General features: G+C 43.6%; 1 protein-coding gene across 3 annotated transcripts in view; it reads right to left on the bottom strand.

The window, feature by feature from the left end:
• LOC309889449 (ubiquitin-associated protein 2-like) overlaps window positions 1–16,795 on the bottom strand; it is a 117,152-nt gene extending 100,357 nt beyond the window's left edge. For all 3 annotated transcript variants that reach the window (XM_082782302.1, XM_082782300.1, XM_082782301.1), the window contains exons 1-2: window positions 16,738–16,795; window positions 941–1,080 (exon numbers count right to left, since the gene is read on the bottom strand). In XM_082782302.1, coding sequence (XP_082638428.1) covers window positions 941–1,080; window positions 16,738–16,741 — 144 coding nt within the window. In that variant the 5' untranslated portion in view covers window positions 16,742–16,795. The remainder of the gene's footprint in view (window positions 1–940; window positions 1,081–16,737) is intronic.
• Window positions 16,796–18,554: the final 1,759 nt, after the last annotated feature.

Below are 18,554 nucleotides of genomic sequence, written 5' to 3'. Positions count from 1 at the left end.
AACTAAAGACCCAAAAGAAAAACAAAGATGTTTTTATTACACAAACACCAAATCATTGTCACAAGAAGTTGTCCCACCCCAGCAACTGGTTGTTCTTTGTTTAAGACACTATCTTCATAATACTTTATTAACCTATAAAATAGTATAAAACATTACTCAACCTTACAAGACACATGATCTTTGCAGTGTTAGGGAAGGTTATTCTCAATTAACTTTGAACTCCCAAAAAAAAGAGAAATGTGCAAAACACAAAGCTAAGTGAAAGTAATAGGCCCAGATCTGATAATAAAATGGTGTACTTATTATCCATACACAATGGAAAATATCTGCAGTGTAATTTCTTACTGAAGGGAACTGAGAGAACTGGCGGAAGAACTCGCCAACCCAGATAAGTACACAACTTAACTACTCTGCTGCTGAAAAAAATCAAGACAATGAGCTAGTCTCAGATACTCAAAAATACTTTTTAATCCACTGATGATTTTCACTTTGCTTTCTGTGAAGACATTGCAAGCAATTCTGTGACTTGCAGATAGATTGAATCATGCTGTAGAACACAGAATGTATCTAATAAAGTTTCTCCCACGCACCCAAACACCTGTATCAACCAGATATCTTCTAGCGTCATGAGACTAGCATACAGAGGAGAAAAATCTGAGGACACCAAGGTCACAGAACAAAAATCCTGACACAAGCATAGGCACAGAATTCCTCACTGATGGGAAATATTGCTGAAAAACAATGCTCATGTAGAGACAAATACAGGAACAAATTAAGGCTGCGGTAGATTACTAAGCAATTGAAGTGAAATTTCAAATATACTCTTCCAAATAAGTCTTTAATTTTTCCATCTTTTCTTAGTTTTTACTGACTTGTAATGATATGCACTTCTTCCACATGCTTGCTTTGAATTCAAAGATCATTATACAGTGGCACGTACCTGTACTACTTGTTTCTGTTGTTGTATTGGCTGTGTGGTTGAAATTTGCGTTTTGTCCCGAGTGCCCCGGGGACGTTCACTGCCCACCGAAGTCATCATATACAGTATATACAAAACAATGTATGTACAAAATAGAAAATCTGAAAGAAAAAAAGCATGAGTTAAGATATGGCTCTGATTGAATACCCAGATAACATAAATGCAGTAGCTTCAGCTTACTTGCCTTTACCAGAAACTCTTGTAAAGGCAAGATTCCTGAGGAAGCAGCTTAAAAATCCTATTATTAGATTTATCACAGTCTTTACAGTAAGAAGAGGGAATAGAGTAGATAAACATTCTTACGAGTTGACAATGGTCTGTCTAGATTTGTACTTGCAGACTACATCTCCCAGACTTTTCCAGGTCTTTAACGTAGACTTTATCTGCTACTCTGCTGGGATTCCAGCTCCAGCTATAGGACTCCTTTAATTTCTATGCTCTCTCCTGTCCTGTTTTGATGACTAGAATTTCACCACACTGGTACCAACTCAGAACACTAATGTAAACATCATATTCACAAACCAGACTGTTTGTCTCTTCCCTATCATTATATGTGTAGGAGAGATTTAAGGAGGTCATTGCCAACACCCACTCAACTCCTCATCCCTCATTTGCAAGAGAAATGCTGATCCTTGCCTTTAAATCCAGGCTCTGTAGACAGGGTTTGTGTTTTCTGTTCTCCCTCATACTAACAGAAACCATTTACCAAACTACCTATTACTCTGCTTTAAACATACTTTTGTTGTAGGCGTTCATAAAAGAAAAACCCAACCTCCCTACACACACACCACTGCTATCTTGTCTGTGACAGTCAGTTTTCATTTCAATTTATCCTCCATCACTAAAAACACTTGGAGAAAAAGCAATTTCTTATTCCCCCATGTTTCTGTGGCACCTAACACAAAACTACCTGATGAATATATAGCTTTTAGCAGCTCTGATAACTGAAAACAGATCTCAGAACAGTCACAGTCAACTGCCAAGTTTCTGTCCCCATGACACTGGGAAGTAAAACTGCAAATTTATGGAACCAAAGACAAAGACACACAAAGCTGCAAAGTCTTTTTTACTGCAACCCCAGCGCACAACCTAGCAGAGCAAATTGCTCTGGCACAAGTTTGGTATTGCTGAGCTCAGGGCACGATAATGCTCAAATGAAAACTGAGCAAACCACTGTGATTACAGACAAGGATGTGTTCAGTACCAAACCAGTCACTAGCCTTCAAAAGCAGTATGTATCCGAAACCTAAGTTGCAACAAGCTGCCACTGTTCAAACACTGATCCCCAGTGCTTAGGAACCTTACCTAGATATCAAAAAGACAATTAACCCTGTTATGATCTTCAGTTTAGAAATATATTTTTGTTGGCCAAAATTAAAAAAATAAAAAAAAAAAAGCATCTTGTTCAATGTGATAGTTAAACTGTTCGACAGAACCTGAGGAAAAATGTATTTCCATGAACTTTTCCATATTTAAGAAGAAAAGGCTTGCCTTTACCAGGAACCAACCGTAGTATGATCTGAACAGGAACACAGTGTTTCTCCAGTTTCATGAATACCTTCACCAAAGCCAAGCTGTTTCACAGTCCCTTTGGGTGGTCTAACTTGGGTGTCTGCAAAAGGCCTGAACAAACAGGCCTTGGGATCACCACATTTTGACAGCCAGACACAGTCAAAGAGGTGATTAAGGAGGCATTGGGGAGGCAAGGACAATCCCCCAGACAAGGGCTGTATATATCGAAACAAGACACTGGAACTCACGATAAGGAAGCAGCAGATGGACAGAGAAACAAATGTAAGGACTATAAATCTCGAAACTGGACATTGGAATTCATGATAAAGATACAACAAACGGAAGAATTAGAAACAACCAGCTCTTGCAATTAGGAAACATGCTGACTCAGCAGATTCCTGACCAAAGGTAAAAAGTACACTGTGAGAAAGACTCGGGGTCTTCCTTCCAAAGGCCACTGCCCATATCCTGAAGACCCCTGCCCACAATTCTTGGGAGGCTCTACGCAGGCGCAAGGTGCCAAAAGGCTAATTAGCATGAGAAGCGAGGGAAGGCGGGGATAGGTGATGAACATGTATGGGCACTTATAGAATATTGATAGATTGATTGTATAAGTTCAAGACTGCTTTCCGCTTTGGGTATGCACGATAGGTGGAGAGATCCCCCCCGTACATCCAGCGCTGCAATAAAGAATATACCACTTAAGGAGATTTCAGCTTCGATCTTTCAATCAGAGGGGTAACTCAAACTCCTGACAAAGTGTTTGACAGAAAGCAAAATATTAAGTAGCTGTGGACACACTCTGAACAAGTTCAACACTTATCTCAGGCTCTCTGCTCATGGCTGTCCACTGATACTTTAAACATGTTCACAGAATTGTCTAGGTTGGAAGAAACCTCCAAGATCACCTAGTCCAACCTCTGACCTAACACTAACAAGTCCTCCACTAAACCATATCACTAAGCTCTACATCTAAACGTCTTTTAAAGACCTCCAGGGATGGTGACTCCACCACTTCCCTGGGCTGCCCATTCCAATGCCTCACAACCCTATCAGTAAAGAAGTTCTTCCTAATATCCAACCTAAAAACTCCCCTGGTGCAACTCTTGCCCATTCCCCCTCGTCCTGTCACCAGGCACGTGGGAGAGTAGACCAACCCCCACCTCACTACAGCCTCCTTTAATGTACTTATAGAGAGTGAGAAGGTTGCCCCTGAGCCTCCTCTTCTCCAGACTAAACAACCCCAGCTCCCTCAGCCACTCCTCGTAAGACTTGTTCTCCAGACCCCTCACGAGCTTTGTTGCCCTTCTCTGGATTCACTCGAGCACCTCGATGTCCTTCTTGTAGCGAGGGGCCCAAAACTGAACACAGTACTCGAGGTGCGGCCTCACCAGAGCCGAGTACAGGGGGACAATCACTTCCCTAGCCCTGCTGGCCACACTGCTTCTTATGCAAGCCAGGATGCTGTTGGCCTTCTTGGCCACCTGAGCACACTGCTGGCTCATTCAGCCAACTATCCACCAATACTCCCAGGTCCTTCTCTGCCTGGCAGCTTTCCAACCACTCATCTCCCAGCCTGTAGTTCTGCTTGGGCTTATTGTGCCCCAGGTGCAGGACCCGGCACTTGGCCTTGTTGAACTTCATGCAGTTGACCTCAGCCCATCGGTGCAGCCTATCCAGATCCTCCTGCAGAGCCTTCCTACCCTCAAGCAAATCGACACACGCACCTAACTTGGTGTCATCTGCAAACTTACTGAGGGTGCACTCGATCCCCTCATCCAGATCATCGATGAAGATATTAAAGAGGACCGGCCCTAATACTGAGCCCTGGGGAACGCCACTACTGACTGGCCTCCATCTGGATTTGACTCCATTCACCACAACTCTTTGGGCCCAGCTATCCAGCCAGTTTCTAACCCAACAAAGCGTGCACCAGTCCAAGCCAAGAGCAGCCAGTTTCTTGAGGAGAATGCTGTGGGAGACGGTGTCAAAAGCCTTGCTGAAGTCAAGGTAGACCACATCCACAGCCTTTCCCTCATCCACCCAGCGCGTCACTTTGTCATAGAAGGAGATCAGGTTCATCAAGCAGGACCTGCCTTTCATAAACCCATGCTGACTGGGCCTGATCGCCTGCTTGCCCTGCAAGTGCTGCGTGATGACTCTCAGGAGGATCTGCTCCATGAGCTTCCCTGGCACTGAGGTCAAACTGACAGGCCTATAGTACCCCAGGTCCACGCTCTGGTCCTTCTTGTAGATGGGCGTCACATTTGCTAGCCGCCAGTCAACTGGGACCTCCCCTGATAGCCAGGACTGCTGGTAACTGATGGTAAGCGGCTTGGTCAGCTCCTCTGCCAGTTCTCTCAGTACCCTTGGGTGGATCCCATCCAGCCCCATCAACTTGCGTACATCTGAGTGCTGTAGCAGGTCACCAACCATTTCCTCATGGATAGCGAGGGCCACATTCTGCTCCCCATCCCCTTCCATCGGCTCAGGGTACTGGGCATCTAGAGAACAACTAGTCTTGCCACTAAAGACTGAAGCGAAGAAGGCATTAAGCACCTCAGCCTTTTCCTCATCTTTTGTAACTAGGTTTCCCCCTGCATCCAGTAAAGGATGGAGATTCTCCTTAGTCCTCATTTTTGTGTTGATGTATTTATAAATACATTTTTTGTTATCTTTAACAGCAGTAGCCAGATTGAGCTCCAGATGAGCTTTGGCCTTTCTAATTTTGTCCCTGCACAGCCTCGCAACATCCTTATAGTCCTCCTGAGTGGCCCGCCCTCTGTCATAAACCCTCTTTTTTCTTTCTAAGCTCAAGCCACAACTCTGTTCAGCCAGGCCGGTCTTCTTCCACACTTGTTTGTCTTTGATCCTTATTTCATCCCCATCCCCCTTCTTACCTAGTTTAAAGCCTTATATATCACAATCTTATACCGTATACAGTCTTTGGATCATCAGTGGGAAAACAGATATGTATCACCTTTCCTGAGGAGCAGTCCTTGATGCCCAGCCTCCTGGATGCTTGTTATCATTCACTTGTTATGAAGAAGGACCTTATAAATCTTTGGAGGTGCTTTTATCAAACAGGAAAGGAAGGTATTATCAACCAACATCAGGACAGTTTGCCTACCGCAGCATACATCTATCTAGAAGTCATCTGGTCATCTTAATATTTCCCTTTCACAGGCCAAACATGTAATATCCACCCCTCCTCTACCAACAGCCCTACCTTGGAAAGGCTCGCTTCCTCCACCAGCTCATTAACTCAATGCAGGTCCTGCATGGGGAAGAAGCAGCAAGCCAGACATTTGTCTTGCAAGACAGGGCCGGCTGCCTTGGAAGATCTTCACATGGCTCCTTCCACCAAAGGCAGCTTACTGCAGACTAATAATTTGTACAGCTTTCTCTGAAATGAGCTCAGGGGTCAGCTAAAAGCCTGGGTGAACTCAGGACACACGCACAGAGGTGAGGAGATAGCTGTAGAGTATGAACCAAACAAGTTATGGAGGTTCTCTTCAAAGACTACATGGAAAGGACATATGATCTCAGGTCACGCTCTGGTTAAGCTATCAATACCACAAGGAAAAAAATATCTAAGCAGCCAAAGTACTTCAAATAAGACTGGTGTCGACCACTAAAGCTGCACCGTGGTGTGTATTCTTCTATTAACCGCAATTGACTTGTCTCAAAACCCCTGTTCCCCACACCTCTAGTAACAGTGTCAGGAAGATACGTAAACCACAGTTAAACTGTTCTGAAAGTATGTACAACACTAGACATGTGCACGCATCAAGGACATGTCAGGCTTGCATCTGTCAGTCCCACCAACTGGAAGGCACAGGAGTTACACTGAAAGCTTGGTTTTATCTCCTACCTATCAATCACTACCATTACCACCAGGTTAGCTATACCCACAAGATGAGTCATCCATGCAACAGCAAAAACAAAACGTCAGCTATTAAATCACACAACAAAAAAACAACTTACTAGGAAAGTTAATCATAGTTTAAACTGGTACCAGAACTAAAGATGCTGAACTGTCGGGGTGCAGCTTTGGCTACTGAACTAAAAAAGGTGTATTGCAGCGATTTGCTCTGGTATAACCACCCATATCTACACAGCCCCCCCAGATTAACCCCATTTTACACATTCAAACAGCCCCGTAAGATTCAGGCTGAAAGCCAGGTGCTCCAAGCAGCAGAAATCAACAGTTAACATGAGCTGGGAGACAGGCCACCATGCAGACCCCATCATTTGCTCTGAACAGGGTCCCATCACCACGGTGGCACACAGAAAGCGGCACTGGGTGCAGGGCATGGTAAAATCACCACCTCACTCCCTTCTCCCCCAGCTCCCTCCCACATCACTGCACTTCTCCTGGAACAGCTTCCAAAGGAATTCTCTGAATAGAAACAGATACAAGCAGCAGGGCTAAAAATAGCCAAGTAGGAGCTGAGACATTTATGACATCCTCAAACTGGTGGAAATGCACTCAACTGCCTCAAAGAATGGCACCAAGTTGTTTCACACTATGACAGACACTGAGGAACAAAGTAGGGAGTGCCACCACGAAGCGAACTGGAAGGGGAGGGGGCAATTCTGACTTGCAACACCATCATCAGATCACATTACAGCACTACAAAAAGCAATGGTTAGATTACAAGCCACAAATGAAATAAAAGCAAATGCATGAAGTAACCCGTAAGGCTGCTCCTCTGAAAAGGCGTTAAAACCTCCTAATATCAGATTTTGGAGCCTACTTTCAGAGTTTTGTTGGCAACACTGAAGAGCTCAGATACCATTCCTATGCTTCTACCAAGCCCTGCTTCTTGAACTAGATCCTCAGGGAAAAAACTGCAAGACTGATAACTTGTGGACACCCGCATTGACAAAAAACAATGTAAACCAGAAGTCTCACTGACATAAAAATCCTTTAAATATAGCAGGATATTCCTGAATATCTTCCTGTAACTTCCCCAAGATCATATTTCACAGGGTTCATCTTAAGCAAGATAAGAATCCACCAAAATAAAAACTTTTGACTGACATATACCATACGTCACTCAATAAAAAATAAAGTAACAGTAAAAAGTTTTACCATCTGGAATAAAAAATTCTAGAAAGAAGAAACAATAGTTTTAAGACAGCATTGAAAGTTCCCTTCCTTAACCATCTTAAGTTTTTACTGTGCATAAAAACTTGATGAAAACTCATGGCTGTTTGATCCAACTGGAAAAAAAAACACCACCTTTGGGAGTCTTTTAGCTGTCTTTCAGCCCCACACTCACTGTTCCAGTCTCCCACTATTTTTATTTATTTTACCTGGCTTGGCTGCCACTCACTTTCTGCCAGCAGCAGGAGGCTCTCACTCCCCTCACCAAACCTCCCAGAGCCGCACCAGTTTATAATACAGGTGAATCTGCACAGAATCTCTTATGATTTTGAAAAACATGTTTTTCTTCCTTCTAGAACATCCTTCCTATCAATGGACCATTAAGAAATCTGTTTTTGCATTAATTTATTCACTTGTTTTCATAAAGCTTACTTTTTATTTCAAATGTGTCTTCTCGTATTTTGCAGGGTCATTTATCACTGTGCTGTACTAAACAGCCCCTGGTTCTGCAGAGGTATGCCAACTTCTCACTGTACAACACATTAGAAACCCCCAAAATGTGTTTTCTGGAATATCCTCAGAAAGCATTAGCTACCTGTCTATTTTACCAACCATCCAAGAGACCAAGCACTGCGCTGCAAGATCAAGTCACTTTTGACAGAAGTGGGCTCTTCACATCTCAGTTTCTGAACCAGCTAGCTTATTTATATTAATTGCAGCACCTCACCCTTAGTGCACGTGTGAGCCCTGAGATTGCATCTGGAATACACACACTGTTAATTGCAGCATACAACTCTAACAGCAGCATTAAAATATTACAACTATCAGCTTTAGCGATTACACTGTACTTATAAAAACACTACTGAACAAATGCTTTGGCAGTGACAGCCTTAAAGGCTTAAACCATTTCAGCAGATGTGTTGTAAACACCAATTTCACCCTAACAAAACAAAAAGCTGTATGGATGTGAGTGGCAAGCAAGGGATGAGCAAGGGATAAGATAAAACATTACAAGTTTTAGAAGTTGCATTACAAGCTTAAGTAACAGTTGTTTAATCACAATAATAATTTTCAGCCATTTACAGAATGTTATGTAGAAATCCTAGCACAACAGGGGACTGTTACTTTCTGTAAAAGCCATGATGACACTGTAAATAAATTAAGAAAGCAGCAGTAGGCAAGTTTAAAATGCAGAACATTTTAAAGATGGTCTCAATTTAACACGAGGGCCGTTTTCATATTCAATGAGCACGCTGCGCAAAACATGGGTTTTTGAAAACTAGTGAGGAGAAGCTGACACACGGGTACAAGGTGAATATAAGTCATAATCAAGAGCAAAAAAACACAGCAACTCACCATTTCACATTCCCCCTCTGATAACAGCAAGAACCCTGAAAAGCCCACTCATCTAAGAGGGCAGCATTCACCCAAAGTTGCTATCAGCAGCAAGTGAACCGCTAAAAAGCTGCTCACCATCACCACTTGGGCACCTGCAGGGGTTTGGGGGTGTTCACAAGGATGGGGGCCTCTGACATGCAGGTATTGCCATTTTGGTCCCTTCGCTTTCCCTCGTCTAAAACCTGGACAACAATACTTGCCAACCCTTCTGCTGTGCTCTAAAACTACAGGGAAGAAGGTATTAGCATACACAGAGTTCTGATGTGCCCAAAAAAGAATCTTGAGTTTTTCAGATTGGTTGTCATAGAAGTTCCTGTGAGATCACAGCTACATCACAGGAAATTTCTCCCCAGGATCGAATACAAGAATGGTTGAATGCGATGAAGCCACTCTCAATACGTTGCATTTAAACGTCACTTAATACAGCACCTGAAAACAGCAATTTTAAGGAGAAATAAGTTTTACTTCCACTTATTCATGCAAGCCATTTGAAGAGTTATGAACACATCCAACAGAAACATTATGCCCTTTCCAGATTTTTTTTTTCAGAAAAAGAAGAGAAGGAAAAAGCATGTTTAAATAGATTATCTTGTTCCCGAAGCCAGAGACATAAAATGATTCAAGGGAAGTTCCCTTAAGTTGTTCAATATTCTACACATGATGAATAAAAGCCAGAAAATTCCCAGAACGTGAAGCTTCAAGAGTAAGGCCTTCCACATGAGTTAGGCATTAACATATATTCAAATGTGCAAGAACTTTTGACAACAAAACCCTTTGTCCAGTTGAATTGTCACAATCCCCATCAAATTAAAAATGTAAAACATAGCCCAAAGAATGCAACTGAATTGGGTCAGAAGAAAAACTAGGATTAAGCCTGAGGAGTCAAAAATCAACCTTACACACTTGTGGATCCATAACAGTCTGTAATTTTAGTTTATAGGCAACTAAAAATAATCCAATGTTTATCTGGGTCTCACTTGTCAGTGGAGATTTCAACATAGTGAAATACAAGTTGTTGTTTAAAAGCTAAAGTATACTGGTGTCAATCTAAAGTTCTTTCACTGTAAAGAAGTATTTCTTTGGCCAAACTTCCCAAATCTTCAGTCAAACATCCAATTGCTGCATAAGATTTGAAAGCCTAAGTTCAAAAAAAGTGTAATCCTCATTACCAGAAACCACCTTTTGTCATCACAAAAATAGGCATTTTAAAGGCACAATTTAATATTTGTTCTATTTTTTTATTATTATTATTATTACCTTTGGTTTCAGTTACAGCACAGTACGATAGCGTTTTAGTTAGCTTTCAGATTCTTGGAGCCAAAATGTTTTGGATTTAAATACAGTTAGAAAATATTCCTGGCATCATGGAAATTTTTATTTTATTTTTTTACACCTGTACTAAGCATACTAGTCTTCATTTTATACAGCCTTAGAAAAAAAATAAATCAATGTCTTCCTTCCACTTTTTTTTTTTTTTTTTTTTTTTTAATTTTGGTCATTTCAAAAATAATACAACATCTGAAACAAAGGAGTAGATGCTAAATACAGCAGGTCAATATTTTCACAGATACATCCCAGAAGCTGAACTACTTGGAAATTCAATTTAAAATAGGCCCTGGAATAGTTAAGCACGCCACTTCCCAACTGGTCTTTGAGATTTCAAGACAGTAGAGCTCCCCTCTTCTCTAGTCATAAAATCCCATACTGGTATAAATATATCCCAACGCACCTTTGGAAAAAACAGCTTAGTGTAAAGCTCTATTTTCTGTCTTTCATGCATTGCCTTCAGCTGGATGTTTTTAGACCTCAACTAGAATAAAGCAGATAGCATTTAGATATGCATTTTGGCAAAGCTTTGCAGTTTGAGCTCTGCTTATGTGAGGTCACTTCGCCTGGCAGAGAAGTTCCAAAGTACAAAGTTGAGATTCTTCAGGAAACGTAAGAGGTGGTTAAGGTCTCAGCATAGTAAACAGAAGGACTATGTGAGTCAGTCTCTAAACAGAGATGGCTTTCCCCACTACGAGAATGCCAGGAGAGAGAGCTTATCCTTTCCCTTTCAACATTTCTCCCTCAAAAGAAAACAAATATTATCTTTTATATATATATATATATATATATAAAATGTATTTCACAGTATGTCTGTTCATATACAAACTTCTAGGAAAAAGGCGACTCAGTGCTGCACTACACAGACAAAAGCAGAACAAAAATGCACTTACAGGAGTACCAGGAGAAATAAGGTGCAAACCAAGCCCTTAACTTTCCAGCTGGCATTACTGCAGTCCAGCTGCTACACACTGAGCAACACCAGTTCATTGCTCTCTTACAATTACCTGAAAGGAAGGTGTGGGGAGCTGGGGGTCAGCCTCTTCCCACAGCTAACCAGGGATAGGACTAGAGGGAATGGCCTCAAGTAGCACCAGGGGAGGTTCAGGTTGGAAATGAGGAGACATTTCTTCTCAGAAAGAGCAGTCAGGCATTGGGACAGGTTGCCCAGGGAGGTGGTGGCATCACTGCCCCTGGGGGCGTTTAAGGAAAGGTTGGACATGGTGCTTAGTGACAGGGTTTAGTGGGGGATATTGGGGGTAGGGAGGTGGTTGGAGCAGATGATCACAGAATTGTAGGGGTTGGAAGGGACCTCGAAAGATCATCGAGTTCAACCCCCCTGCCAAAGCAGGTTCCTCAGAGCAGGCTGCCCAGGTAGGCATCCAGACGGGCCTTAAATATCTCCAGAGAAGGAGACTCCACAACCTCCCTAGGCAGCCTGTTCCAGTGCTCTGTCACCCTCACTGTGAAGGTCTTTCGCATGTTGGTGCGGAACTTCCTGTGCTCTATCTTGTGGCCATTACTCCTTGTCCTCTCCCCACAAACCACTGAGAAGAGGTTGGCCAAATCCCTCTGATCCTGGAGGCCTTTTCCAACCTTACTGAGTCTCTGATTCAGAGACACAGTTGCAGGACCAAGTATTTCGCTGGGCCGACGTAAGAAGGGGTACAGAGAAGAGGTTCCCCTTCCTCCTCCCTGGGTGTACCAGCAGGGTTCCCTATTCCTGTATTATTTCATTACTAACTTTCAGGGCAACTCAAAGCAGGAATTTTGTTTTCAAAGCAAATCAAAGGAGAAACCCATCCTATCAGCGCTCAAACCAAACTCTTCCCCCTTCCCAAACCTGTTGCGTAACCACCCCAAGCCACATCCTCCTCCTGTTCACCCACACTCCACAGGCCACTTTTTGCCTCTCTCCCCCAACACATTGCCTTAAGACCTGTTTAGTCAGAAGGAAAACACCATCAAAAGAGCATGCCAGCGACAGACCCCAACTTCTCTCTTATACAGTGCAGCAACTGGAAGGGGCGGAAGAGCCGCATGTCAGCATCTATTGATAAAGGGACCTATGACCATAAAACCAGTTCCCTACCACCCACCTCTCCCTCAGGTCCTGATGAGGGAGCCAATGACAGCTCCAGCTGCCACGCTCTCCCATTTGTTCTCTCCTGCAGCCAGTTCCCATCCCAAACAGCCACTTAGCCTCTGCTAGGTGAAAAAGCTTTTCGTTACCACAGCCTGACTCAATGTTCAAAACCTGCTTGTTCTGGCCTGCAACGTAAGATGCATCACGCAGTGTGTTTTTATGCTCAAATTTTGCTTAGATATTAAAATCAGCTGAAAAGGGAGAGTTCTGGAGTTCCTTGCCCTATGTTTGATCGTATTTTCCAATAAGCAGGTCATTTCACAACTACAGAAACTTAGAATGCCTTCTATTGACAATTTTAATGGATTTGTTTACTGAGATGAAATATACAAGTTAAATTTTCTCTTCCCTCACTCCCATGACTCAAGCATTCAAAGCACTCCCCAGTAATGAACAGAATCAGCAAGGGAGATGAGTCATAATTATTTGAGGTAAATATCCTAGCAAAAAAATAAATTTTACCGAGGTTTCGTTTCAGAAGACTGCACAAAAAGGGCTGTCCCAGCTTCTCTCAGATTCAAGATCCCCAACTATGAAATACTTTTAGCCATCTAACTTTATTTTAACCTTTGTCTACAGCTGGGGGGGGTCTTGGGGTTTGATGGAAGACGGCTGGATTTGCAAGAACTGGAAGAATAGGTAGATCTAGTTCACTCGTATTTTACCAGGACTTGTCTAATTCCAGAAAGTTTCAGCTTTACACTCATTAAAAAGTAATTCCAAAAACCACGTTGACGCACAGAGCTTCATAAAATGGACTGCTCGGTATACAGAAGTACAAAAAGACCTTTTGTGAAAGGTTAGGGTGAGTTAAGTGCACATTAAACCCTCGTTTACAATCCGTGCAATTCCTAGACAGAACATACGTGGGACTTTGGCAATATTATCACTCCCAGATGATCAAATGTTTGACCCATTTCCCTCACAGAACTGATGAATTACAGCCCTCAGTTCAGCTAGCACCAAGACACCCAATTACCCCTTATTTACAAGCAAAGAAATCACTCTGATTTAAAATACCTTATTGCATTTTCACAGCATTTCCCTACGCACATCTCCAGCGCCCACTCAACTTTCAACCTGCAAGCAGTCACGGATGACTGTTACCTCCGCCCCTCCTAAACTCCATCCCTAATCCACCGCCTTCTCAAAGGCGCGCAGGAACAGATGGCCTTGGGTTTGCCCAAAGGACTATGGATTTGTCAAGCAGTTGAACCCAGAGAAGGCAAAGCTCAAGGGGGATCTCATCACTGTGTACACAAACCTGAAGGGATGGTGGAAAGACAGAGCTAGGCTCTTTTCGGTGCCCAGTGCCAGAACAAGAGGGAATGGGCACAAGCTGGAACACAGGAGACTGTCTGCACAAAATGAAATGGGTTTTCACTGCACAGGTGCTGGAGCACGTGACCCCAAGAGTTTGTGGAGCCTCCCTGCTTGGAGACCTTCAAAAGCCACCTGGACGTGGTCCTACCAGCCTGTTGTAGGTGACCTGCTTCAGCAGGGGGTTGGACCAGGTCATCTCCAGACACTCACTGCCAACCTCAGCCAGTCTGTGGCTGGGTGAAGAAAAAAAGGAAGCAAATCTTAAAACTAGAAAGCTGTATTAGAAACACCCCACAAGCAGCTTCATTTGGGACAACTCTTAAGCTCCAGCAACTCTGCTCAGACAGTCATAAAGAAAAGTGAAAGCTTAATCATTCCTGCAATTAAACCAGGCAGTGAGAGAGTCATTAGGACTTCAATCCAGTAACACATCAAGAGATGAAACGGTAGTCAATGAAGACTGGAGTATACGTATACAGTTGCAAGCAATTTTGTGTTTGCAATCATAGCAGAGACCTATTCAATAAAGATAACATCTTTTCCTAAGATGCAAAGAGAAGTTCCTGGATATGGCTGTTATCTGAACATCAAGAAGCAGCAAAGAAACCCAACAGGTTGAGGATGTGTATCAGGAGCCAGAAACTTTTCTCAAACACTTGAAACAACTTTTGCATGTTAGTTAACTTGCCTCCACCAAGCTCATAACACTGGATTTTGATTTTAACACTGAATTTCAGACAGCTACCCCTTGGCACCTCACCACATTCAAAACACTCAAATCCATTCAGTGGCTATCGAAATGAAGCAAAATACAAGGTCGGGAAGCACAGTGCTGCTCCTCCTCATCACATTCAGGCACCCAAGGTTAACAACAATAAGCCAGGTCATTCATATTCATCTTAAAATGGATCACAAGTCAGTGCTCTGAAGAATGTGGGACTGAAAGCTAGAATTAAAGCCCAGCAGAAGACATCTGACCCTTGGGGTACCCCCCCCCTCAAAAGGATGGAGCACAATTTCTCAAATGCAGCGCTGTACATACAGCCCAATAGCAGAGCAGGGTTTAGCACCGGGATGCCTCACACATCCACATTGCTAAAACAGCATCTAAGACAATAAGCACTTCTAAAAAGTGAGGATGAAAACACAGATTTTCAAAGAAAAAATAAATCGGTGGTTGCCTCCAAGAACAGGGCAACAGGCACTGTGTGATAATACAAAATATCAGTCCCATGTTTACCATAAAACAGCCATGATTCAGTTAACATTTAAAACCAGAGAGGAAACAAAAGATTTAAGAACTATATGCTCTATTCTACATTATTTTATCCACCACTCTCAAAACACCTGTCATTAAATAGTTTTCTCAAAAGGAATCTCAATGTGGTCTCTAAAGCAGCTTCCACAAAGACAACTGGACAAAAGAGAATTATTGCAAAGGAATTTAGAGTTACAAGAGTTACAAACAACTCTGCCCAAAGGAGCTGTGCAAAGTTGGTCACATAACCTATATCTTGCCAGCTCTACAACCTGGAGAGAACACCAACAAAACAACGTGCTCAGCAAGAGTTAAGATGCAGTAAAAGCAAGCCATGAGATCTCAGGCAGAGTGTATCAGCTTTAGTCTGCCTGTCTTCAGCCACTGTTCACTCCTCACAGTATTGAGAAGTCATGGGGGGAAAAAGGGCTGAAGGTAACACACTTGTGAAACAGATTGCAAGAGCCCCCAGATGGACTGGGAGCTCTGACAGTTGGTTGGCCAAAATTAAAGAGTGTCCTTTCACATTAGAGCAAAGCAGAGAAACCTTTTGTACAATTTTTTGGAATATGTGAACCTTAAGTAATTGCAGAGGAGCTTCTTTACAACCTTTCATCCCAACTCACACTTTAAAGAGCATAAGTTGTTTAGGGAAGCTGTATGAAAAACAATACAAGCCCAAACTGGGTCCCTGAAAAGCAAAGAGGACGCAATGGGCTACCAGTGAGCAGACTGCAACAGAAAAATAAATAAAAGCTCCAGCAGAAGGACAACACTGAAGTAGGTATTACTTGTATTTCCTCTAGCACCTTCTATTCACTAGTTTTGAAGCATACAAATATAACACCAAGTTTCTTTCAATCTATTATCTAATGAAGGGGACAAGTCACTGGGCTTCTCTTTTACCAAGGTCATATAAGGCTGCTGCAAGTCTGAAAGCAGGACACATTTTTTCAGAGTCCTGCTCCTGTGCTTTTATCAAACAAGAGGCAAAGATAAAAAGATTAATAAAATATAGATATTTATTTTCTTACTCTTTGACAAATAACCTATTCCAAGTATGGTATTAAACAGTACCAAAACTATAAGTAAACATTACTAGTAATGCTAATTATCAGAATATTAACATTCTATGATACACGCATTTCTGAAGCACTATTAAACAGCTTATTATTCTGCTATGATCACTATCACTAGAGGGACATCAGCAACAAAAATAGAACAGAGCAAAAATGTGATGATTACTTCATTTAGGACCAGACCATAAGTCCATGGAAGAAATAGAGAACATCAGAAATTGCTTCCACAATTGCAAAAAAGACAGCTAATAATAATAATAATAATAAAAAAAATATAAACCCAATAAATAGTAGATTCTAGTAACTGGCAAGACTTCGTTGATAGGATTTTTCTTAGCTTCCCCTACACTGTAGCAGCAAATTTAACTCCTATCTGGAATGGTCAAATCCTTTTGTAATTCATGGCACCAGGAGCTTTTTTGAAGCCTAGCCAAAACAATGCAAGTGAACCTGCCTAAATGTCTGAATTTCCCTGCATTTGATTTTATTACTATAAACAAATTTGTAATCAATACACTGATAGAAGTGCAGCTAGAACAAAGAAGAACAGAGATTGCCCAATTCCCACTCCTCCCTCCCTCCTTGAAGTTACCAAATGCTCACCCATTTTCCAGACTACACATCAAAATCAGTTTACACCAGTTAATCCAGTTTCTTCGTGTAACCCTCCAGGAGTCCCAAAACATCATTAATGCTACAAACTGATTTAGTTTAGCTTGCTTCAAAGTTACCTAGGATAAGATTAAAAATAAATTCTTTCAACAAGTTAAGTCAAACCACCAGAGATCAGGCTGAGGTATAAACACTGAATCAGTCAGGTAAGAATTCAAACCCATACTCCTCTGGAGAACATGATACAACTGAGAGAATTGCTGAAAGGGCCTAGTAAATACAAGAAAAAAAAAAAAAAACTGAGCTGCTGCCCTTTGCCGTACAGGGCTCCATTTCATTGGAAAGTGCAGTTCCGCCAGGCCTGGCACATCCTCCCCCTCCCCTCTCTCACACTCAGCTCCAATTTTTTTTTTTTTTTTTTTTTTGGGGGGGGGAGTGGACAAAACAAACAAACAAAAAAAACCACACTGCTCTCACACCAGGACAGCCCCTCCATTTCGCCAGCCACCACAGAGGGGATCACCTTGATCTGCTGTTTTGTTCTGAGCAAACATCACTTAAATTGAGAGATCAAACATCACTCGAATTGAGAGATGACTGGGGCCTGAGTGCTGCTGGAGAATGGAAAAGCAGGCTGGTCTCGCGACCTTCCTCAGGCAGAGCCCAGCACAAAGCCCTCAGTTTCTGTTTCACACGGCTCTGCACGCTCCTCCCAACACCACCAAGAGCCCTGTGCCTCCACACACGCCTGTAAGAGATCGACCTCACACCTAGCTCCCCCTGAACGAGCCTCATGTGCATTAGAACTGCACCACGGGCATAGCAGCACTTATTTTTTAGTATTTATTGCAGATTTTGGAGTTGAGCTCCTCACCATCACACACAGCAGGCCTGATCTCCACCCAGCCTCTTCTAGAAGGACTCACTTTCCTGCTGTAAATTTTTTTTCTTTTTTAATATAACATAAGCAAGACTGACGGCAAAGCCCTGCCTTGCCGCCCCCCCTCCTCACATAGGGACTGGGTGAAAAGCCAGAGGAGACCCCCAGCGAGCAGAACTCCTTCCCCAGGTAACCCCCCGGTGATCGGGGACACCTCGTCGTGCCACCACCGTCCCCCTGAGCACCAAGTGGGCACCCAGCAAGAGAAACAAGGAAGGCGACACCGAGGCGAGGCCAGGCACAGGCCGCCAGAACGGGTGCGGAGAAGGCCCGGATGGCCCACGGGGACCATGAGGCACAAAAGGAAGGGGGGCAGGCAGCGGCGCGGCGCCGCCAACGCATTGCCCCGGTCGGGCCCGAAGAGCCGAGAGCCTCCGGGCCAAGCCCGAGCGCTGCCGAACCGCCCAACGGTTACAGTGGAGGAAAAAATGGGGGGGGGGGGGGGGTTGTTTGGCGCGCGGGCTCCCCCCCGCCCTCCGCCGGTACCTGCCCAATGTGCTCACAAAGCAGCAGCATCCACGGCCGTCACGTGACTGACCCCTACTCGCCTCCGCGCGCGCCAGGCCGCTACCCCCAACCCCCACGCACTCCCCGCCACGTGACGCCGCGGACGCCCACCCACCGCCTTTTTTTTTTTTTTTTTCTTTTTCCCTACCCTCCCCGCGCGCCGCAGCCCTACACCCACCAGCAGCGCGCACCCATCCGCTAACCCTTCCACCTAATTTCCCCACCTTTCCCCCCCCCCCCACGTGAGCAGGACGAGGGAAGTCGGCCGCTTCCCCCTCACGTGACCGGGACACCGCCTCCCCGCACGGCGGAAGAGGAGGGGTGACCACGCCTACACGGAGGGAAGGGGCGCTGGGGAGGG

The sequence above is a fragment of the Aythya marila genome (genome assembly GCF_965140915.1).
Source record: "Aythya marila genome assembly, chromosome: W".
Lineage (NCBI taxonomy): Eukaryota > Metazoa > Chordata > Aves > Anseriformes > Anatidae > Aythya > Aythya marila.
The sequence above is the reverse complement of the archived record's forward strand: the minus strand, read 5'-3'. Positions and strand labels throughout refer to the sequence as shown.